Source organism: Camelus ferus, chromosome 13 (assembly GCF_009834535.1).
Source record: "Camelus ferus isolate YT-003-E chromosome 13, BCGSAC_Cfer_1.0, whole genome shotgun sequence".
NCBI classification, from domain to species: domain Eukaryota; kingdom Metazoa; phylum Chordata; class Mammalia; order Artiodactyla; family Camelidae; genus Camelus; species Camelus ferus.
Genome location: NC_045708.1, coordinates 25,487,305 through 25,509,685, shown reverse-complemented (window position 1 = coordinate 25,509,685; position 22,381 = coordinate 25,487,305). Strand labels below are relative to the sequence as shown.

The following is a 22,381-nucleotide window of genomic DNA, read 5'->3' as shown; positions in this document are numbered from 1 at the left end:
TTAGCAGTTTAAAACAGCATTTATTATCTCACAGTTTCCAAGGTTTAGAAACCTAGGAGTGGCTTAGCTGGCTGGTTCTAGCAGAAGGTCTGTCATGAGGTTGCTGACCAGGGTTGCAGTCATCTGAAGGCTTAACTGAGGTTAGAGGATCCACTTCCAAGTTTATTCACGTGGCTGTTGGCAGAAGGCTTCAATCCCTCCATACCTGGGCCGCTCCATAAGGCTGTTCCCAATGTAGTGGTGTCTTCCTCCTAAGCAAGTGGTCCAAGAGCGAGAGAGCAACCAAGACAGAAGCTGCAGTGTCTATTAGGACCTAAGTTCAGACGTGACACACCACCACTTCTGCTATATTCTGTCGTCACTTAGTCCAGCCCTGGTCCAACGTGTGGGAAAGGACTACACAGGATGTAAACACCAGGAGGTGGGGGACACTTGGGAGGTGAGCTTAGCAGCTGGCTCCTACATGGTATTTTTGTTTCAAAAGTGAAGAAGCCTTTCCTAGAAACCTTGGGAGGCTTTTCTTTGCATCTGCTGGCTGCAATTATGTCATGTGCCCAGGCCTAAATCAAACACTCATGAGGGGTGTGGGACCATCATTTTTGGCTCATTACAATTATGATTCACCTCTGGGCTTGGGATCCACCTCTGCTGAGGTACAGGATGGGATCCAGGAGGAAGACAGTCACCTGAACAAAATTAGGATTCTGTTTGGAATGAGGAAGGGGTGATGGGAATGGATGTTGAGTGGGTGACTCAGGGTCTCTGATACTCACCGGATGTGCTGTCAACTCTGTAAGAACAGAGGCTACGCCTTTTCCTACTACTGCGTCCCCAGCAGAGAGCCTGCCTGATATAGAACAGTGGTAACCACTTTTGTTAAATGATAAATGAACGAATTCATGACAGAATGGAAGACCGCAGGCAGGACATCTAGCACTGGTACCAGGTAGGGATGGATATCCCCAGGCCCTGGCTCCTCAAGTTCTTAGAACTCAGGAGGCCACCTGCTCCCAACCCCACCGCCAGCTGCAAGGATAGACAGGACTGGCAGAATTATTCTCACTTTATTTCTGGAGAAATTTGATCATATGCAATAACACTGATTCCAGGCAAGGGTGGGGGCATGGGTCCCCCTAAAGCAACCAGTATCCTGTGGCCCAAGGTGCCCCTCATCCCCAGACCTGGGTTCCCCCTCAGTTACAGTTAAATAGAGGGAGGAAGGTCTCCCTGGGGAGTCTTGGGAGGGTCTGCCTCCTGCACCCACCCCCTCCACACAAAGGAGCCTGAGCACGAGCTATTTACAGTATTCACATCCACTGTACCCCACCAAACCAAGGCAAATACTACAGGTGGCCCTTCCCCAAGGGGGGAGGCCAAAGAGGCTGTGAGTGTATGTGTGTATGGGGGGTGTCCGTGCGTGTGAGCACACGAATGCACTGAGGGGCAGGGTCTGGCTCCGGCCAAAGAGACATCAGTCTATAAGGTGCAGATTAAAAATAACAGAGAGACCCCAATCCCCAGGGGCCCTGGCCACTTCCGGCTTCGTTCTGTCTCTTTCTCTTCCAGACATCCTGGTAGGTGATGCAGAGGAGCCTTCATAGCTGTGCCTGGATCCAAGGCAACCCCTTAAAGGACTTCTGGGAAAAAAGCAGGAGGGGACACAGTCAGGGCAAACCATGCCCCAAGCCCAGATGGCTGGGCATCTTCAGGGTAGAGCATGAGAAGGCCTCTGGCAGAACTTGAAGAGAGGGCAGGGCTGGAGAGGCCCAGGGAAAGGCTGCTGGAAGGGACAGGTAAGGGTCCAGGAGACACGGATCCCTACCTGTGACCTGCGGGGGCTGCACCACAGCTTTCTTGAGGAAGGCTTCAGCCTCTGCAAAGGGCAGGAGCGCCTCTGGTGTTCGGCCCAGACTCTTGTCCCCAGAGGGTCCCTTTGGGGAAAAGCCATTCTCCTGGTGTGCTGGTAGAGGCTGCAGGCCATTCACCAGGGACCCGGGTGACTCCTTGTTTGGCAAACTGTGGATGCAGAATCCACTGCTGAGGTCCATCCCACTGCAGGACAGCCCAGGCACCCCACAGCTCCAGCTTGACCCTGCCTCCCTGCTCAGGGTCCCTGGGATTGGGAGCTGGTACCTCCACTGAGGCTCCTGGGGGGCCAGCTCCTCTTTCTGCACAGCCTCCTTCTGCAGCCCTGAGGGCCGAGCCTCCACAGCTTTTGCAGGGTCTATCACTGGGAAGCAATGGCCCTTAGTGAGGGGCTGGTGAGAGGATGAGGCTGAGGATAGGGGCAAAGGGGTTGGATACGAGGGGAACAGGGCCTTTACCTGGGCTGGAACTGTTGGCCTTTGCCTCCTTTCTGTCCTGCTTCTGCTTTGAAGAAGAAGACATGTCAGGCTCACAGGGATACCTGGCCCCGCCCCACTGAGATGCTGAATTCCTCTCGCCCCAGCCCGGACTCTGAGCAACCTCTTTCTCCATCCTGGATGCCTTTCCCCAACCTCCTTTCCTCACCAGACCTCCACTCCCAACACGGCTCTTGGGGGAATCCTGACCTTGGTTTCAGCAGCTTCTGACTTCCGAGTCCTCTTCATGATCTCCTCCAGGCGCTGTTTGGAGGCCCCACACCAGTTAGGCCCAAGCCCCGCCCTGATCCTAAACCTCCCACCAGCCAGCCCCAGTCCTGGAGTCTCAGGGCCCTTCCAGCTCATACCAGCCTTTCCAGGTCAGGAACCAGACCTAGCCCCAGTTTCTTGTCCTGCCCTCTACAAGTCCAAGGCAAGGCCCACTCTCCGGCCCCGCTAGCCACTCCAGCCAGGAGCTGGCCCCGCCCACTCGCGCCAGGCCACGCCCACAAGACCCGGCCCGCTGCTACGCATACCTTTTTGCGCTCTTGCCGTTCCTGCTCCTCCCTCTGGAAGTGCTTTTCCCGCTCCAGACGCTGCCGCTCCGCTTCTTCTCGGGACCGAGCTTCGGCCTCCTCTTTCTACCAAAGACCCCCGTGAGCTCTATGCATTCGTCCTCCTGCCGTCCCTCTGGGCCAGCCCCCACCGCGGCCCGCCGCCAGGAGGCGCCCGCGCCCCGACCCACGGGGCACCTGCTTCTGCAACCGCTCCTGCTCCTCCTGCTCCGCCTGCGCCTTCTCTCGGGCCTCCTGCTCCTCCCGCCTCCGGGCCTCCGCCTCCCGCTCGGCCCGGGCCTCAGCCTCCCGAGCCAGCTGTTCTTCTCGCATTCGCCTGGGGGACAAAGGAAACTCAGGCTCATCCCCAGCTTCATCTCCAGCCCCTATAAAGGCCCCCTCAGTCCCCGAGGGCGTGCTCACTTGTCCCTTTCTGCCTGCAGCCTCCGCTCCTGTTCCTCGCGCTCCCGCTGCTCCCGGGCCTGGCGCCGCTTCTCAGCCAGGAGTCGAGTGGCCTCTTCACGGTCTGTGGTGCCAGCCATGGGTTTGCTAGGGGTCACCGGGGGAGCGGGGGCTGGGGGTGAGGTCAAGACAGCAGTATCTGGAGTGGGATCCAGGGCCAGGAATGAGCACACCGGCACAGGCACCTCCATCTCCCTCACATGCCTCCGTGCTTCCTGGACCTCAGGGCGACCCAGGCAACCCACCCACCCAACTCCTGTCATCAACTCAGAGTAGTGAGGTCTTTCTCTCTGGACTGAGTTTTGGACCTGGACCTGCTGCGGGCAGAAGCCTCCCCTTCCTGCCTCCCAGCACCCAATCCCCAGGCATCTCTGGCGACCCACACCTCGGACCATCCTCCCACATACAGGCAAAGCTGGTTTCTCTGCCCTGCCCACCTTTTGGCCTCCTCTCTCCGTTCCCACCTGCAGGGATCTCTGCTGTGGGCTGCTCCTTCTGGGGCTGGGCTGGGGTGGGTGAGGGCACAGGGGAGGGTGCTGGTGAGGCTGGGGCTGCAGGCTCCTTCTCATCGCTGGCTTTGCCCTTGCTCTGGTTCTTGTCCTCAGGCCCCGCCACATTAGGGCTCTCCTTTGCCTCATCCTTCCTCCGAACCCGCCCCTTCGGTGATGCAGTGGTGCCTCGGGGGGACGGTGGTTTGGGGGGCAGAGCATGACCTGGTCCTGGGCTGAGGCAGGGAGAGGCAGGCCTGTGCCAGGATGTAGAGGGAGAGGATGGCCGGGCCTTGGATTTGGGACTGAGAGAAAAGGGAAGAGTTAGACCTTGAGGGCACAGTGTTCACACACACACACGCACACACTCATACACACACACACACACACACACACACACACACATACATACATACCCACTCTGAGCATGTCACTTCCTCAGGGAAGTGTCCTCCCCAGGCTAGGTCAGCATCCCCCTCCTTATATGCTCTCACAGAACCATATAATTCCCTCTTAGAGAATATATCCCAGTTTGTAATTACATATTCATTAGTGATTCTTTGATTAATGTCTACCTCCCCAATAGCCAGTAAGATTAATAAGAGCAAGAACTAGGCCTGGTTTGGCTCACAGAAGTGTCCTCAGCATCCAGAACAGTACCTGGCAGGTCCAGCAGGTATCTGTTGAGTGCTTACAAATGCCAGGCACTGTTCTAGATGCTAGGATACTTCAGTGATCAAAACACTCCAAAAAAAAAAAAACCTGCCTTCAAGGAGCTTTCATTCTAGAGGTGGGTGCCCGACACATATTTATTTATGGATGGATGGATGGATGGATGGCCTGGCGATATGCAGGTCCCGCCCCACCTCCTGGCCCACCTGAGCTCAGCGTTGCCCGTGGAGACGCGTGGGCGTAGCGAGGCAGGCAGCGATTGGCGCTTCTTGAGGCTGCGCTCTCGGGCCAGGGCACTCTTTTCCTTCTCATTTTCCCGTTCCTTGTCCTTCTTCTCCTTTTTCTGCACCTGGCGAGGCGGGGGAAGGAGAGCGGGGAGAAGGGGAGCAACAGTCAGCGGTGCCCGCGCTCCCCGGTCCCCACACGCGCGACCACTCACCGCGCGACCACTCACCGGCGAGGCCTCGGGCCGAAGGCGGGCCGGGGCGGGGCTACCCCCGGCGCTGGCCTTTCGGCGCTCCCGGCGCTCCCCGCGCTCCCCGGCGGGGCCGCAGCGGTGCCCGCTTCGGGGGGCGCTGCACGGGGTCAGGGGGCTGGCGGAGGCCGAGCGCGGGCACACCGGCACGGCTGCGGAGGGATGAGGGCGGTCGGGGCGCGGCCCACTCGCGAGACTGGCCCCTGCCCCGCCCCTCGTGAGGGCTCTCCCAGGGCCGCCGCCCCTACCCTGGTCCCGGCCGTTTCGGGGCAGGGTGACCGCACTGCGACTCCGCGCCAGGAAGGAGAGGGTGGGCGTCATCAGACGGTCCACGATGCTGCTCTCCCATGCGCTCAGCTGCAGGCTGCGATCTAGTGGGAGAATGCGAGGAGAAGCGGGTTACCCCGGAGCTGCAGCAGGCAGGCAGAGGCATCGGGACGTACCATTTGCATGCCAAGCCCAAGGACTCTTCGCCCAATCACACTGGGGGCGCCACATTTGGTCCGCCCTGGGGTCGAACCTCCACTGCAGAACCAGGCAACAATACACTTCCCAGGGCAACGTTGTGCATGACTTGAGGGTCCCCGCCTACCACTCTCCACAGGTGAAAGGGTTCTGCACTGTGAGTTTAGAGAGGAACCACCCAGAGTTGGTGGCAGACTCAACTGCCCACTCCCTTGTCCCACTGTAGGACCCTGCTCCTCCTGCTCTCACAGGGCTGGCCTGGAGAGGCATGCCCCCACTGGCTTTGGAACAGTGAGGGTCCTTGTACTCCTCTGGTTAGGGAGAGGCCCAGCTTTTGGGCATCCCATGCCAGGGAGAGACTGCTAGGGGGCCTGGCTGCCCTGGGCCACCCTACTCTGTCCCCTCAGCTGCTGGGTTATTTTTAAGTTTCAGTCAGGTGGGGTTGGTACAGCAGCTGATTTGGTTGCTAGGCAACAGAGCAACCAAATAAAAGCTGAAGAAACTTATAAATAACTCCTACCATGGCCCCTTCACATGTGAGCACTAGGGCAGGGTGGGAACACAAGGGCCATGCCACCCTGGTTGGCCACAACTCTGGAGCCAGCCAAGGCCCTGGCTGGGGCTCTGAAGGCAGAGAGGGCAGGACTGCATGGGTCCTCCAGCGTAGAGTCAGAATAAGAGGGCCCCTCTACACACAGATCCCAGACTAGTCTGGTACTTGGGGGCAAGGCCACCTGCCCAAGGCTGGCCTAGGCCAGCTGGCTGTGGTTGGAGATGAGGCTGCCTGCCCATTCCCACCCTCCACCCCCACCCCCACCCCCACCTGCTCTTGAGGCCCCAGCCAGGCTCTCTGCCTGCTGGGACACTGCCCTTTGTCTCTGCTCTCCCCTGCAGGGCACACCTCTGCCTGTTCTCAGGGCCCAGACCCAAATGCCGGCTCCCCCAAGGGGTGCAGAGCCCCAGGTGGGGTAGAGTGGGGAGGGAGACCTGGGGAATGTGAGGGCTCCTGAGACCTGGGGTTCTTGCTGAGCTCTGGAGGAGGCTTGGTGGGGGATACAAGGAGCTCTGGAGGGAGGAGGGCTGGGCCTTCTCTTACTTCTACTGGGGGAGTTCCAGAGCGTGGCAGAGGACTTTGAGAGCCGCTTGTTGATTATAGAGTCCACGTGTTTGGGCAGGTTTACTGCCGACACGGAGCACCTGCTCCCACCTGGAGGGGAAAAGACACGGCATTAGGGCCGGGCCGGACGGGAGCCAGTGGGGGCACTGAGGCCTTCCATGCAGGATGCTCCGCGGGCAGGGTGGGAGAGGGAGGAGTGGGCAGGCTAGGAAGGGGAGGAGGAGGCAGATGTGGCTCTGGGAGGCGATGGGTGGGTAGGTGACCAGAGAAAACCTGGACTGGGGGAGCCGACGGAAAGGGAACAGAGGGATGAGATGGAGTAAAACTAGAGAAACTAAAGCCTTCTTGGCCAGGAAGTCATTCCCTAGGGCTGGGTGCTACAACCCCTCCTCCACAACCACCCGATGTTGGCACTTGCTGACACTGCCCAGCCAAGGCACTAGGGCTACAACACCCACGCACTGCGACAAATGCAGAGACGTTCCTAAACGGAAGAAGCCACGGTCAAAGCCACTCACACAAATCCACGTTTTCACAGGGACACACAAAGACAAAGACATGCAGGCACGGGCATACAGTGAAAGGTACTTCCACATGCTCACGAGTGTGCAGACATGCACAAATACAGCAACAAAACCACTAACAGAAAAAGCATCAGACTCAGATGCACACAGGCACAAACACATCGAAGGAACTTAATTATATTTGTAACAGCTAACATTTGTTAGATGCTTACCATGTACCAGGCACAGTGCTGGGCACCACACATATGTTACCTCACTTGATCCTCCCAAACATCTACCTACAACCCCGGAGGCAAGCAGTATTGTTATCCCCATTTTACAGATGAAGAAAGTGAGACAGTGAAAAGTCAGAGGTTACATCCATCACAAGTGCCAGAGCTGGGATCCTGACCCAATTCTGTCTGACGGGCACCCCCACTGAGGTAAACACACCAAGGCAAATACATATCAAGACAAACGCTGCACAGATCCACGAGCACATACACCAAGATACACTATGAGAAATGCGGAATCTTGCCACTACATAAAGACATCCAAACACAGTGGTACATACATGCCAGCACAAAGTCAGACCAAAATCCGTGATGGCCCTACGTGAAGAAAACTTAGAGACAAAAATCTACCTTCCAAGACAGGTACATAAGAGGGTGATAGTTTCCTTTAAATATCCAGTGTCTGCAGGGCATGAAAGTGCTCGTTTATGTACTATCAACTAATAGTAACTGACAAGAGCTAAGAAAGCTAATCTAAAATAACAGAGGTTTGAAGAGCAAACCCAACGAGGAGAATCCACATCTGACTCGATTGTAGAAGTCCACGGGAAGGACTTGGTCTTACGGACTTGGGTTTACTCCAGAAGACACAAGTCACACGAAGCGAGGCATACCTGCTGCAGGGAGCTGCCAGCTCCTTGCGCTGAAGCTGCTCCTTTCCCCCACCTCTCAGGCCCCAGTCTCTCCCTCCCACCCAGCAGCACCTCTGGCCCACTCACTGGTCTTACGTCCTGGGGAGCTGTGGTGCAGGGCCCCTGCCCAGGACCAGCGCTGCTGCCGGATTTCAGCCCATGTCTTCTTTACTGACCGCTGGATGGCTGCTTCGTAGCGCTCCTGGCGGGGAGTGGGGAGAGGTAGGAGGTCTGGGCTCAGAATCATTCTTCTTACATGGGAGAAAGGCCCCTCTCTCTCCTGTGACAATGCCTCCCTCACCCCTAGAAGGTTTTCCTGACTCATGGCAGGTAACCAGGGTTATAAGTCCTTGCTATGATTACAGACAGTTTGCAACAAGTCCCTTTCAATTTGTCTTGGGGAGCTTTTCACTGTTCTTGACTCATTTCCTGATTGTATGAGCTGTTTCTCAGGATGGGGTGGGACTCTCCATGCCTGGGACTGCCAGGCGGGCTACTGGCACCAGGAAGGTCCTGACCCTGGGCCTGGGTTTGCTTTCAAGCTGAGGCCCGGGACAGGGCCAGGCCCCCTTTTCCTTCATTTCTTCATGGTGCTCAAGCCTAGGCTCCCCTGGCTAGGAGCTCACTCACACAGATCTATCTCTGCACACACCCCTCAACACATACACATGGGGCACACACACCCATACGTGTACTGAGAGCACACGGTTACAGGTGCCCATGCCGGCATGTACAGAATCAAACATGTCTGCAGAGATGCTCAGATGTACTGCCCCAGGAACACAAGCGCAGACGGGACCAGAGGTGTGTGCAAACACTGAGCCAGTGGGCAGATGTGTGCACACGTATGCACACAGATCAGAAATCAGCACCAACACACCTTGTTTTTCTCGAGCTTCTGCCGCTGCCGCTCCTCCAGGGCTGCCCGACGTTGCTCGGCTTTGAGCCGCTGCTCCTCCAGCCGCCGCCGGCGCTCCTGGAGCTGCTTCTCCCGCAGCGCCTTGGCCTTCTCCTCCTTCTCCAGCCACACTGCCTTCTTGGCCGCTGTGGGGAAAGGAGCCCCAGAGGGTGTGAGAGGTCCGGCAGCACCTGGCCCAACAAGCATCTCCTCCGAGTGGCCTTGCCTGTTCCTCTGGTCCTGGGAAGGTCTTCTTCCTGCCTGCTTGGTGGGGAGATGCCCCTACTCTCAGACTCCCCCCTCAAATTGAAGGGCATCCCAAAGACAGGCTCAGGCCCAAGAGGAGGCCTATCTCTCCCCCATTGGCCTCCTCGTCTCCGAGGGCTGAAGGAGAAATGGAGTCTTTAGTGCCAGATCCCTGTCTGATTTTGGGGCCTGCTGTAAAGATTTCCATGTACTGATTGAGAGCATGAAATGTGGGGTGAGGTGAGGCTTCTGGGTCTGGATCTCAGCTACTCCACTAGCTGTATGGCTAAGGCAAATGATTTTATCTTTCTGAGCCTCTGTTTCCCCATCTTCAAAGTGGGTAGAGGGTTAAGCAGGATAACGCAGTACTGCTCTCAGCACCGTGCACATGATGAATGTTCCAGAGGCGTTCAGGTTGTCAATAGGATGTTGGTGTTGAAGATGCTGCTGCTTCCCAAACACTCACCCAAGTACTTGGCCCGCTCTTCCCGCCGCTCCTTTGCCAGCTTGTGTCTCTCTCCTGCCTTCTTTACATCTTAATAGAAGGAATGAGAACAGAGGGAGGTCAAGAGGCTTCCCCCAAAAGGGGAGCCTCCCCCAGGCCTCATCCCCATGCCTTTATCTCATGTCCTCCAGGGCAAAGGAGACTCCTTCTGGTGGCATCATCCAGGGCCGGCTCTGAGGCCAGGACTAGGGACATCACACGTACCTTGCTTGGTGGGAGGGCTGTCGGAGGCTGGCACTGCTGTTGGGGATGGCTGACTGCTCCTCCGAGGAGGCCTGGCATCCCGTGGGCCTGTGGCTGGAGGGGTGGGTCCCCTGATCTTCACTTCTGAGAAAGGGGACTCCTCCTGCTGGGAGGCTGGCCTGGGCCCTACCAGCTCTGGGGGGCTCTCTGGTTCCAGTGGGAGCTGCTTAGGGCTAGTGGCATTCTTCATGGCAGGAGGGGTGTCTGGGGGAGTGTCGGGCACCAGGGCTGACATCGGTAGTGGTGGCGGTGGCGGGAAGGGGTCACCTTCTGGAGAAGGTCTTGGCTCTGGAGGGGTCCTGGCTGCCACAGCTGGAAGACCAACACAAGAGAGGAGAGAAAGTCAGACAGAACACCTGTGCTGTTTGTTCAGCAGGTAGCTCTCTCCCTGGTGCAGCTGCCATTCATTCATTCATACGTGTTTATCGTGTTCCTTCTGTGTGTCAGGCCCTGTTCCAGATGCCCACAATATAATGGTGAGAAAATGGCCACAGTCCCTGCCTCTGTGGAGCCCACACTCCAGCAGGGCAGACAGACAGATAGCTCGGTAATCACAGTACAGAATAAGCACCATGTCCACGGGAGCACAGCAGAGACAGTTAACCTGTATTTGGGGGGCTTCCTGCAGAAAGAAAGCCAAGCTGAGATCCAGGATGAGCTGGAGTTGGCAAACCAAGGAAGAGAAGGTTCTGGCTAAGAAAAGACTGTTTACAAAGGGGCAGAAGGGAGCAGGGTGTATTGGAAAAACTGAGAAGTCTGTAGTAATTATTAGTGCACCAAATGGTAATGACTGGTTTCCATGTCTTCCTCCCTCACCTTTCCCTTTTACCTGGGGTCACAGTGCCCAACCCAAGGCCTGGTGCTCTGGGGGTGACCGTGCTGGGCACATGGGACTGGCCAGGAAGAAGGACATGGCATGCACACTGTGGAATGCCCACGTGGAATCCCCAACAGGGTGGGCAACCATCCACTTTGTCATCTTTCTTTCCCAATCACCCTCAGACTTCTTCTTTTAAGACATTAATATATCAGGGTCCCTGTAAAAGATACCAAAGTGCCAAGGAAAGGAGCCATGTGATTTGGTGTATACATGTCCATGCACACATGTGAGCACGAGGACACTATGGGGCACCTGCAAGGGAGGCTGAGGAGTCAGCCAGATGAGGGCCCGATTCTGACTTCACCACACCAAGGCAGGAAGAGGGCACCTGTTCCCCGGCAGGTAGCCTTGGGCAAGCCACTCACCCTCTCTAAGCCTCAGTTTTCACATCGGTACAAATGGGGACAATGAGCCTAAGCCAGTAAGGATGTCAGTGAAGTGCCGGGAACAATGCATGTGCCAGCAAACAACACTTCCCTCTCTTCCTGTGGGTCTTAAGAAGCTGCCAAGAGAAGCCTCTGCGCGCTGAGCCCTGGTGCCATCTGCTGCTGCCCCCGAGGGGACCAGTGGGGACACAGCCGCTGACCTGGGCTTAGGGAGCAGGGCCAGAGTCCATGGAAAGGTCCATCTAAGGAAGCATCTTTCGCTTTCACCAGGTGCCTCCACCATACTGGGTCCTCTGCTCTGGGAAACTTGACCCTGTCAGGAAGTGACAAACTCCCCATCCCCGTGGGTGGCAATGCGCGTGCAGGGAGAGGATGCCCCCAGTGAGTTGGCTTTGGGACTCTGGGGACCTTTTTCAGGGAGATGGGTGTCCAGTGGTCAAGTGTGGGCTCTGAAGGCAGACTATTTGAATATTTGGTCTTCCCACTAACTCTGTGACCTTGGGCTAGTTACAGGCCCTCTCTGTGCCACAGCTCCTCTTCTATGAAGTGCAGACAGTACTTACTTCTCAGGATTGTGATGAGAGTTAGTGATAACAATATCACTAACATTTATACATTTCTCGAGTGCTTCTTATGTTGAAAGCATTTTATACATACTAGTTTTAATCCTTATGACAATACTTTAGAATGAGGCACTATAAATATCTCTCTCAGATAGAGGAGGAAGGTAAAACAACAAGAGGTTAAGTAAAGTAATTTGAGGTCACTCAGCTGGTAAGTGAGGGAGCCTGGCCTTGAACCCAGCGTTGGTCACCAGAGCCCAAGTTCTTACCCCTCACACCCTCATGCTTCTGTGTAAGGCAGGATGAGGTAAAAACACGTTATGCAATGAAATTATCTGAGGCTCACACTATTTCCCCCTCATTCCTTTCCTTCCAGCTTCCTGGGCTACAGGCAAGAGCCCCAGCGAAGGCCCTGTCTCTCCAATGGTCCCTCCAACTCTGCCAGCCCCGAGGTTCAGGACAGTCCATCCAGCTCTCCCCAAACCAGCTCCAGAAGTCTGCCTGGTCACTGCGAGTCTACTTCCCAGCCACCTGCAAACTCCTTTCCAATTCCAGCTGGCAAGAAAACTAGTGGCAACCATTTAGTGAGTGCTTACTACATACCAGGAGCTGAGCTGGGCCCTTTGTATCCCCATCCTGCAACTTCATGTGAGCTCTGAGAGGCAGAGATTCTTATCCTCATTTGACAGATGAGACAAAGTTTACTCCACTAAGTAATTCGCCCAGGGTCATAAAACTAGTACACGGCAGAGGCAGGGTTTGAACCCAGAACTGTCTGGGGCCAAAAGGCCTGCATGTGTCAATACAAAGCTTGAAGGCTGAGGGTGAGGCCTGCTGATTGCCATTCTCCTAGCACCTGTGTGTGCTACAGGTGTTGCAAGGAAAACCAGTAGGCAGGTGTTTGTCTAGGCCTAGGCAAATCACACCCACCAGGCAACATGGTGAATCGCCAACCAGCTCCCAACTAGCCTGTGAAGGGAGCCTGGGAGGAAGCAGAGGGATGAGGCCTGGAAGGACTTGCACCCGGGCATCCGATGCAGAGGCGTAGAAAGGTCTCAGGCTTCAGAGTCAGGCACAGGCCTGAGTGGGGAATCCCGGCTCTGCTGTGGGGCCATGGGCAGGCCCTGGACCTGTCTGAGCCCCAGTTTTCTCACCGAGTTGTCGGGACCTATGGTAAGTAGGTGCATGCCCTCTGGCTCCTGGCAGCAGCTCAGTAAGCAGCAGCTGCCAGGAAGAATTGGTCCACTTCTCCCTGTCTCTGCCACAAAAGCCTACTTGGGTCAGGCCTTCACCCCCGCTGCTTCATGACACTGCTCTTCCCAACGTCACCAATGACCTCCACGCTGCCAAAGCAGCAGCCATTTCCCAGTCCTTGTCCTGCTAACCCATCCGCCCCATGCGTTATGGTTGATCCCTCAGCGCTCCTTGAATATTTTTTTCACTTGGCTTTGACACACTCTCCCGGTCTGCCTTCAGCTTGCTGGCTGTGACTTCTCAGGCTTCTTAGCTGGTCCCTCCTTAACTTCCCAGCCTCTCAGCCCTGGAGCGCTCCAGGGCTCAGTGGAAGACTTCATCTCTTTTCTGTCTACGCATACTCCCCTGGTGATCTCATCCAGACTCATGGCTTTAAATACCATCGCCCTGCTGATGACAACCAAATTTGTATCTCCAGCCTAGACTCTCCCTTGAGTGCCAGTTTCGCTCACGCAACTCCCGACTTGACACCCCTGGATGTCTCACTGACGCCCCAAATTTAACATCCCAAACTGAGCCCCTGATCTCTTCCCCCACCCCAAACCCTGCTCCTCCTCCAGTTTTCCCCAGCTCAGTCAGTGAAAACCCAGTCCTTCCAGTTTCTCAGGCCAAAAATCTTGGAGTCATTTTAGAGTATTTTCTTTTCTCATTTTTCATATCTCATCTCTCAGTAAGTATTTTTGGCTCTACGTGCAAGATATATTCTGAATCCAATCACTTCTTACTATCTCCACTTCTATCATCTTGGTCCAGCCACTATGATCTCTCATAAAGGGCTCCCTACTGCCATTCTTTTTTCCCCTTTAGTCTTTTCTGAACACAGCAGCAGAATGATTCCGTGCAAGAATAAATCAGATCAAGTCACTCTTCTGACAAAATCTTCCAAAGACGCCCCACTTAATAAGGAGGAAAAACCAAAGGCATCACAATGGCCTCCGAGGCCCTTCAGGATCCTTGCTCTCCAGCCCTTTATCTCTTGGTCCTCCTCTCCTCCTCCTCTTCTCCCCCTGCTCCATCTCTTGCGGCCCCTGTTCCTTATTTGTGCCAGGCACGCTTCTGCCTCAGGGCTGCCCTCGCTGAGAATTCTCTGTCCCAGATCCTGCATGTCTCACTCCCCCACCTCCTCCAGGTCTTTACCTGAATGTCACTTCTCAGTCGAGCCTTATCAGTGACCCCCTTGTTTAAAACTACAAATTGCAGTTGACGTTCCCCCCACCTTTCCAACCATGTATATTTTTTTCTTTCCAACTCTATCTTTCCCAGTAAGCATTAGCACCATTTTAACACTGTCTCCCTCAGCCAGGAGCTAATTCTCCATGAGGGTACACGTTTTCGTCCACTTTGTTGGCTGTTCTATCTCCCAGGCCGACAGAGCCTGGCACAGAGGTGTTCCACGACTATTTGTTGAATGAATACAAGCCATGAACTCCACCCTGGCAGATACCATCAGCATCTCTCTTCCCTGGATGACTGCAAAGTCTTCCCACTGCCCTCTCCGCACCCATTCTCACTCTGCTCTTCACGGAGCAGCCAAAATAATTGTTTCCAAATGCAAATCTGATCCTGATACTCTTCCCCACTTCACACTTCACAGTGACTTCTCATTGTTCTGAAGAGAAAGACAAAATTCCCGAACCCAAGCTGCAAGTCTGGTGTAGTCTGAAGTCCCTGACTCCCTCCCCTACACCTCTTGAAGTCCCTCCTCTGCTGCCCTGCTCCCCACTGGTTCTCTGTCCTCCAGCCACACTGACCTTTTAATTCTGACCACCATGCATGTGCCCTCTGCCATGAGGCCTTTGCACTGCTCTTTCCCCTCCTTCTTTTCTTATTTAACTTTCATTTACCCTTCAGATCTTAGCTTAGCCATCACTTCCTCCGGGAAGCCTTCCCTGGCCTCTCTAATCAGGATAAATTCCTTCATTATATATAGTCATGGCTTCATGTGTCCCTTGTTTGGAGCACTGTGAGTGTTATAATTTTAAACTTACTTGTGTGGTTCTTTTGTGATTGTCAGCCTCCCCCAGACTGAAAAAGCCCTATAAGGGCTGGGCCATGCCTGCTCTGTTCACCACTGCGTCACCAGCAGCTACCACGGTGCCCAGTACCTGGGGACAGTGATGAAATGCTGCTGAATGAGAATAAAGGGCAGTACTGGGAAGCCACCCTAGCCTAAAGCAGCTGCACAGAGAAGGAGATTTTTACTCTAATAATGAGTAAATCCATGTGGCAATTTATTGCAAAGGGATGAACTCCTGAAGGGAAGCAAAACAACTCCATCTCAGCTGAGTTTGGGCAGTTTCCTGGACTCAGGTAGAAGTTAATAAAAGTAATAATGAGTGTTTACTCCAGCAGTTCAACAGGAAAAAGGCTTCTCAAGAGGCAAATAGCACGTTTGGAACTCTTCTTTTGGCCTTGTGGACTATTGACCCTGAATACAAATATTTTCCTCAGAATTATGCCAACCCTGATGAAATGCCATTGGGGCAGTGTTATTTGGAACAAATTATGTACAGCCAAATTAATTCCTTGGTTAACTATCTACACGGTATGGTTAAATCCATATTTGATTACTCCCATTTTCGATCATCGAGTATGCTCCTTCAGCCACTTCATTTTATTTTTGTCTGTGTCAAATTGTAAGATTTTATTTCGCTATATTGGTATCTACCAGAAGTATTTGTTAAGAACTGGATAAGAGACAGATAGTTTGTATTCATTTCTTGGCGCAAAAAGCATGAGCAGGGCAGAGGTGCAGGAGCTGGCTGTAGGGGCAGTAAGTCCTGTCTTCCCAAGAGCTCCAAGAGGGACTGCAGGAAGACTAGGGCCAAGCCTCTGGGAGGGCCCGTCCCATGTCTCAGGGTGCTTACTCCCCATCTCCACCCTCTGGGAGCTGGCAGTCCTTCCCTCTCTGCCCTCCCTCCTCCCACACCGACAACTGGTCCTGGGCCAGAACTCCTCTCACAGTACTGATAACTCAGTCTGCCTTTTCTGCCTGCCTGCTGCCCCTGCCCTTGGCAGTGTGAGAGCTGGTGGAGAAAAGATACTGGGTCTTGATCCTTCTTGCGACCCAGAACCTTATACAGGAGCTGCCCAGTACAGGGTAGGAGCTCTCTGTCTGTTTAATGGACACCTGAATGGATGGATGGATGGATGGATGGATGGCCTGTGGATAACATCATAAAGTCCCAAGCTGCTCCAAAGCCTAGCCTCTCTAACCCTAAATGTCTTCACCATATCAGAGCCTTGTGTGTGCCCTGCCAGCTCCTAAGCCTAGGAAGGGAAACAAAACTAATTTATTGAAGCCCCATAGTACACCAGGCACTTTGCCCTTATCTTGTCTAGTTCTTATACAGCCCCAAAAGGAAAATGCCATGGAGCGCCCATTCCTCAGGTGAAAACACTCACTCAGACAAGTTGAGTGAACTGCTTACATCAGCGTTAGAGGTAGGATTGGGCCCAAGGCCGTCTGATGACAAAGCCCTTACTTATGTCACACTGTTTCTGGTGGGTGTCACATCACCCCTCCCCAAGGCTCCTGCCTGTTCCCTGAAAAAGGAAGTGATTCAGTGGTTCCCACAGGGAGGTTTCCCCCATGAAGGTGAAGGGGACAGGTGGGGCGGGCAGGCACTGAGCTCAGAGGGCAGGAATGTGGGGAAGGCCGGCTCCTGCCCAGGCTGGCCACCGGGAGGCAAGAAGTGGGACATCTGAGCATGGGTGGGGGCGAGCAGCCCTCCTCCAGGAGGCAGAGCAAGGGAGTGCCCAGAGGAGGGGGCGCCCAGACAGCAGCCCCAGGCGGGGAGCATGGGGAGGGAGAGGTCAGCACTTCTAGCCAGACAGCACTGGACCAGACAAATGAAGACAGGGAGGCTGACAGAGGGATGAAGACACACACACAGACACAGAGTACACACTGCAGAGAGAGACACGCAGACGACATGGACAGAGTCCGCACAATGGCGAAAGACAAGACATTCTATTCTCTCTCTTGTCTCCTGTCTGCGAGAAGCCAACTTACTGGGATTCAGAAATCTATACACACACACAGGGAGCCAGGCCCCTACTCCGAGCCACAGACGAAACTTCAGAGATTCGTACAACACTCGGAGACATCATGTCCCAGGATATGTACACAGCCTCATCCAGGTCACTTGGGCCCTGCCTCTCTGGGCACTCCTTTACCCGGGGCCCAGGGAAAGCCCAGTTAACAGCAGCAACAGCTAATGCTGTGTCTGGCACAGCTAAACACCTCAACACTTCAGTCCTTTCCATCGTCACCACAATCCTGTGGGGTAGATATTAGTCCATTTGACAAATGAGAAAATAGATTAACACTTGCTGAAGTCACACAGCCGGTGAATAGCAAAGCTGGGTTTGACAGTCTGTACCTTCACTCTGACACCCAAAGAGGGCAGCCTCTTGGGTTTCCTCTCCTATAGAGATCTGGGCTGGGAGATGCCTGATTGTGGGGCCAGGACAGAGGGGACCCTTAGGGGGCGGCATTACTCCCCGCCTGGACAGAGCTGAACTAGCTGTGAAAGGGAATGAGCTGGGAGAAGGGCAGCCCACTCCAGCAGTCCTCAGAAGCTGGGCCACAGGCCCTTCGCAGCAGGGGGCTGGGGCTGGGCCATGGGCCTCTGTGGGTGATAAAGCCGGGATCCCATCTGAGACTGCAGATCTGAGGAGCCCTCTGGCTGGGTTGGCGGCCATTGTTCCCAGCCTCCAATCAGGAGCACCCACTTCCTGTTATTTTAGGCGGCAGGAAATGACCCCATCCCGCAGCCGGGGCCCTCCCTCAGCCCCAGCACGGCTGCCCACGCTGGGGCCTAGACGCTGAGGGCAGAGGCCTAGCCTTAGGCCAAGGCCTGAGAATGGCCCACTGGCTGAACTGTCACCACTGCCTGATTCTAAGGCCACTTTCTGGTCCTACTTTCTCAAATTCCAACCTGGCAGGAGGCACAGGGGACCCTGGGCTCCGCTGCCTCTAACTCTGCCTGCCAGAGAAAAGACCACATGGTCCTTGAGACCAAGATGTCCACAGAAGACTTATCACACAAGGAAAGTGGACTAGACTCTGTCACCAGCTGGCTTGGCCATGGTAATTCAGCATAGAGGTTTGGTGCATAGGCTTTAGAGTCATATGGACCTGGGTTCAAATCCTGCCTCTACCAATACCTAGCTGTGTGACTTTAGGCAAGTGACTTCCCTCTCTGAGCCTCATCTATAAAATAGGGATAACACTAGTTGCTACTCAGGATAGTTCTTAGAATCAAATGAAACTACACCTGACATGCTAAGCACTGTGCCTGGCACAGACATGGTACTTAATAAGTAGGAGTGGGAGATAAGTAGGCTCACTGGGAGGTCTATTCTTGACCCATACTTTCTCTTACAACTGGTGAGGAGCACCAGATACCAGGTTCTCTAACTCCTATGATGTTCTCTGCTCCCCTGGGGCAGAGCTGCAGCTGAGAAGTGATGGAGATGCTGAAGGCTGTGCCCTGGGGTGCCAGGCAGAGCTGCCACCGCCAACAAAGCTGCATTATCTGGGCCTGGCAAGGCCCAGTGGGGACCCAAGGACATGGTTCCCAACTGCTTGTGGCCAGACTTCCAGCCTTGGTCAGATCTGAGACCTGGCCCGACTGCTCTCAAGTGCCGCCACCCCAGCCTGGGCCCTGCTTTCAGCTCCTTCCCTCTCCCTCTGCTCTGCCCCACCACCAGCTGATGCCCATCCTGAAGGGGGTGGGGTGGTAAACTGGCCTAGTGCCCCTTTCTCCTCATTTGCATATGCGTGATTGCACATTAGGGGCTCATTAGAGGCCTCATTATTGGGCCCACCAGCCCTGGGAGGGACAGAAGCTGTCGATGGGAGCTGCCAGCCAGGCTGGCTGCTGAATGTAGAAACGCAGCCCATCTTCTCCTCATCCATTCAGGCCCACCTCAGATGCCTCCTCTGTGAAGCCGTCCTCAAGGAAAGCCCACCCACCCTGTATCACCATTACACCAGGGCTTCTGGGCAGTGAACAAATCTGCTTCCCCGACTAGGCCAGGAGCTTCCCGAGGGTAGTGACTCTGATTCATTCTCTGTTGTCCACACAGCCAGCCCTGAGCTGGCACACGGCAGGCATGGGTGTCGGTGCACTGGATGGCTGCACCCCACGCCAGGGACAGTGGCCCTCTGTCCCCTACACACATATACCCCAGCTTGTGTCTGTCTAGAACCCACCTTCCCCTTGCTCTCTGGCCTACATTCACCTCCTGAAGTTCTAATTAGTCACACCTCCTCCTCCTGCCTCTGAAGGAATTAAAAATAACAACAAAAATAAATAGCATTTACAGAGCATTAACTATGTACCAGGGCCTCTCCTAAGTGTTTTATGTGTTCCTCTAATTTAATGATCCCCATGTCTCTATAAGATAATTTCCAGCATTATTCTCATTTCATAGATGGGAAAATTTAAGACTTAAGCAACTTACCTAAGGCTACCCAGTAGTTATGAAGGGGAGACTTAAACTGTTTGATTCCAGACTCTACACTCTTAAGCGAACTGACTCGCAATTCCTAACCCCGCCTCCCCCATATTTCATACCTCCCTGCTGGCACCAGTTCCGATGAGCATAACCACAATAATGGTAATAACACTCTATTGCGGGCGTCTGTGTGCCAGGTTCCTTTAGGTCCAGCATCTCTAACCCTCACATTAACCCCACGAGGTTGAGAATACTACCTCCATTTTCCAGGGGCATAAACAGTGGCTGGAGGAGGTAAGTCACTTACTCCAGTCGACACTTGTCCCTACTCCATGTTGCCTCCTGTTAATGCTCAGTGTGCAAAAGCAACTCAGAGAGGACAAAGATCACGTCATACGCACTCAGTGTCTCAGACCCATGCCTCAGACTCTCACAGGGCACAGGGAGTGGGCACCATCTTTACTCCCTGGAAGCCCTTGGCTCATAGGGGCCCTTGTCACCTTCAACTTCTCTCTGTGTAGGGACCAGCCACCATCCTGACCCAGGTAATCATGTAACTCCATCTAAGCCCCTGTGTATAGAAGAGGCTTCCCAATCCAGGACCCTGTATGCTGGACCCACTCAGGCCCCTCAATACAGCCAAGCATCCCACCCATGCCCTCATGTTCAGTCCAGATATCTCAACCAAGTGCCCTTCTTATAAGATAACCATCCACTCTAGCCCTCCTCTACGGCCCAATAATCACCCCCATTCAGGCCCCAATGTACACACCAGAGCCAGGGACCCTCGATGCAGAGGGCCAATAAGCAGATGGAATGGACCCAGGCTAGGCTCCCCGGGTGCCCCCTCTCAGGCTCAGCAGACAGACCCAAGTGCCATTGTTCCAGCACAGTCTACAAACCTCCTGAACCACACCAGTCCGTAGCCTCCCCTCTGCATCCTCCAGCTCCCACAGGGTCCCCTCGAAGCACCCCCACTGGCATGGGGAGGAGCCCACTCACAGCCAAGTGGCTCCACCTTGTCCTTGTCCTGGGCTCTCCGCACCCACAGACACTGTTTCATCCTGGGCCCACGCCCCAGGGCGCAGGGAGGTGATTAGGATTAGGCTCGAGGACTCTATGGAGGTGTGGGGTTGGGGCCGCCTCCCCCTGAGTCAGTGAGAACAGAACCTGGGTCCTCAGTAATCATGCTGTTCCCTCCTTTTCCAGGAAGAAAGAGAAAGAGAAATCCCTCCCTCCAACCCCAGGCCCAACCAGAAACCTGTCACCACCCCCTCATCAGCTGCTCCCGGATCCGAATGGGATTTGCAGAAGTCCTGGGCACTGGTGGCTGGTGGGGTGAGGGGAGGGGAAGGAAGATGGTCGGGGGCTTGGAGTGTGAGTGTGAGTGTGAGTGTGTGTGCGCGCGCACGCAGCAGGAGTAGGTATCTAAAGCTGCAGGCTGAGGAATGATGTGGCAGGTCCCTGGAGTGCCGGCCTCGAGCCTTCACTTCATTCTCCAGGGAAAGACTCGGGCCCAAAGAGGCTGCGAAGGAGGGAGGCAGGATAGACAGATTTACTTCTGTCCCCTTCCTCCCCAAATCGGACTGGGTGGGCTCCAGAACAGGCCAGGCTGCAGGGGAATCGGCCCACTCCCCAGCTCCCGCCCTCGCCCCAAACAATGCCGCCTCCCCCTCCCCCTCGCCTTTATCCGGCGGGTTACTTGGCAGCCGCCGCTAGAGACCTCCCCCTCCCCTCCCCTTCCCTCCCCTCCCGACCAGCCCGCAGCAGCAACAGGCCCTTTGCGCGGCAGCTGGAGGTATGGGGTGGGGGCGAGGTCTGGGCTAGGGCCTGGGCGTGGGGGCGCCAGGGCCTAGGCTTCGGTATGCAAGGCTTCAGGCCTAAGAATCTGGACCCCCAACACACATTCAGGCTGGAGTCACATGTGCCCACCAGGGATGGGAAGGGGTACAGACACCCCAGCTCAGTAGAAGAGGATCTTCAGGGCCTGGGATGGATCGGAAAGGAGGGTAGGGGCAGGGAAACCGGGGTGGCACTGGGCTGGGGCGGAAGGGTCACCAACAACTCCTCAGCGAGGTCCCCGGGGACCCCGCCGCCCAGGGCGTCCCAGAGCCTGGGGTGGGGGAGGGGGCAGCTGTCAGAAGATGCGTCGGTGGCCCAGAGCCGCCGCAGCCTTTATTTTTAAACTTCCAAGTGGTCAGAGGGCGCCGCGGGGGAGGGGTCCCAGCCGAGCGGGCCGGCCTCATCCTCCGACTTTCCATCTCCCCTCGATCCCCCTCCCTCCCATCCCGCCTACGACATACCTGGGGGTGCGCCGGCACCCGGCTCCGAAAGTGAGCCGCTCTCCATGGCTGCGGCGTCAGTGAGGGGTCTTAGGGTCTCAGCGGCGACGGCGGCGGCGGCCAGCGGCCAGGATAGGGGTCCCGCGGCGCATCACGCCCGGCCGGCCCGGCGGGCAACGATTCGGAGTCGGAGGGAGCTCCGGAGAAGGTCGAGGCTGGCTGAGCTGGTGGTCTGCGGGCTCGGAGTCGCCGGCCGCCCAGTGACTATCGGCTCCGGCCGCGATCCTGCTCCCTGCCCGGCGCCGGCCCAGTCCCGGTCGCGGCCCAACCCTATTGTACCGCCCGGGCTGGGCCTGGCCTCTCCGCTGGCGCGTACCAAGTGCGACGCAGGGAGGGCCGCCCCTGCAGCGCCCGGGACCCAGCCGCCGCGCGCCTCCCCCCGCCCGCCCTGCCCCCGCCCTGGGGCGCGAGCCTCGAGCCTGGGGACGCCTCTCCCGCGGCCTCAGCGGAGGGGACGTCACGGGTACCGAAGGACGCCTGTCGAGCTGCCTCCCCCTGTGGCCGCGTTTTGGTACGCGCCGCAGCGCGAGGCGACTATGTAGGGAGCGCTCTGGTGACTCACCCGCCGCTAGAACTGGGGGGAGTAGGGGAGA

The 22,381-nt window shown here is 55.7% G+C and overlaps 1 protein-coding gene across 22 annotated transcripts; it reads right to left on the bottom strand.

Annotated features, from left to right (window-relative positions):
* On the bottom strand, nucleotides 1–22,110 carry MAP7D1 (MAP7 domain containing 1). 22 transcript variants are annotated; one of them, XR_004325508.1, is made up of 19 exons: nucleotides 21,750–22,110; nucleotides 9,857–10,207; nucleotides 9,614–9,682; nucleotides 8,884–9,047; nucleotides 8,091–8,205; nucleotides 6,555–6,665; nucleotides 4,973–5,364; nucleotides 4,725–4,867; nucleotides 3,823–4,151; nucleotides 3,320–3,497; nucleotides 3,095–3,233; nucleotides 2,879–2,983; nucleotides 2,553–2,606; nucleotides 2,325–2,370; nucleotides 2,134–2,230; nucleotides 1,823–2,034; nucleotides 774–1,637; nucleotides 625–686; nucleotides 1–251 (listed from the first exon to the last, which is right to left on the bottom strand). XR_004325508.1 is itself a non-coding variant. In XM_032495935.1 (18 exons), the coding sequence occupies exons 1-18, from the start codon at nucleotides 21,793–21,795 to the stop codon at nucleotides 1,627–1,629; spliced, it is 2,466 nt and encodes an 821-aa protein (XP_032351826.1). In that variant the 5' UTR covers nucleotides 21,796–22,109; the 3' UTR covers nucleotides 1–1,626. The 22 variants fall into 22 exon arrangements, 19 of the variants coding, with proteins under 19 accessions (XP_032351826.1, XP_032351831.1, XP_032351825.1 ...); XR_004325506.1 differs by having other exon boundaries at nucleotides 625–1,637; XR_004325507.1 differs by having other exon boundaries at nucleotides 1–686.
* Between the last annotated feature and the right edge of the window lie 271 nt (nucleotides 22,111–22,381).

Bases quoted from the DNA above. Each gene is read 5' to 3' on its own strand.
- MAP7D1 (XM_032495927.1), bottom strand. From the start codon at position 21,795: ATGGAGAGCGGCTCACTTTCGGAGCCGGGTGCCGGCGCACCCCCAG. The intron at 9,683-9,856 runs GTACGTGTGATG...CCTTCTATTAAG, and splicing joins CAGCCCTCCCACCAAGCAAG to ATGTAAAGAAGGCAGGAGAG. The intron at 2,984-3,094 runs GTGCCCCGTGGG...GGTCTTTGGTAG, and splicing joins AGGAGCGGTTGCAGAAGCAG to AAAGAGGAGGCCGAAGCTCG.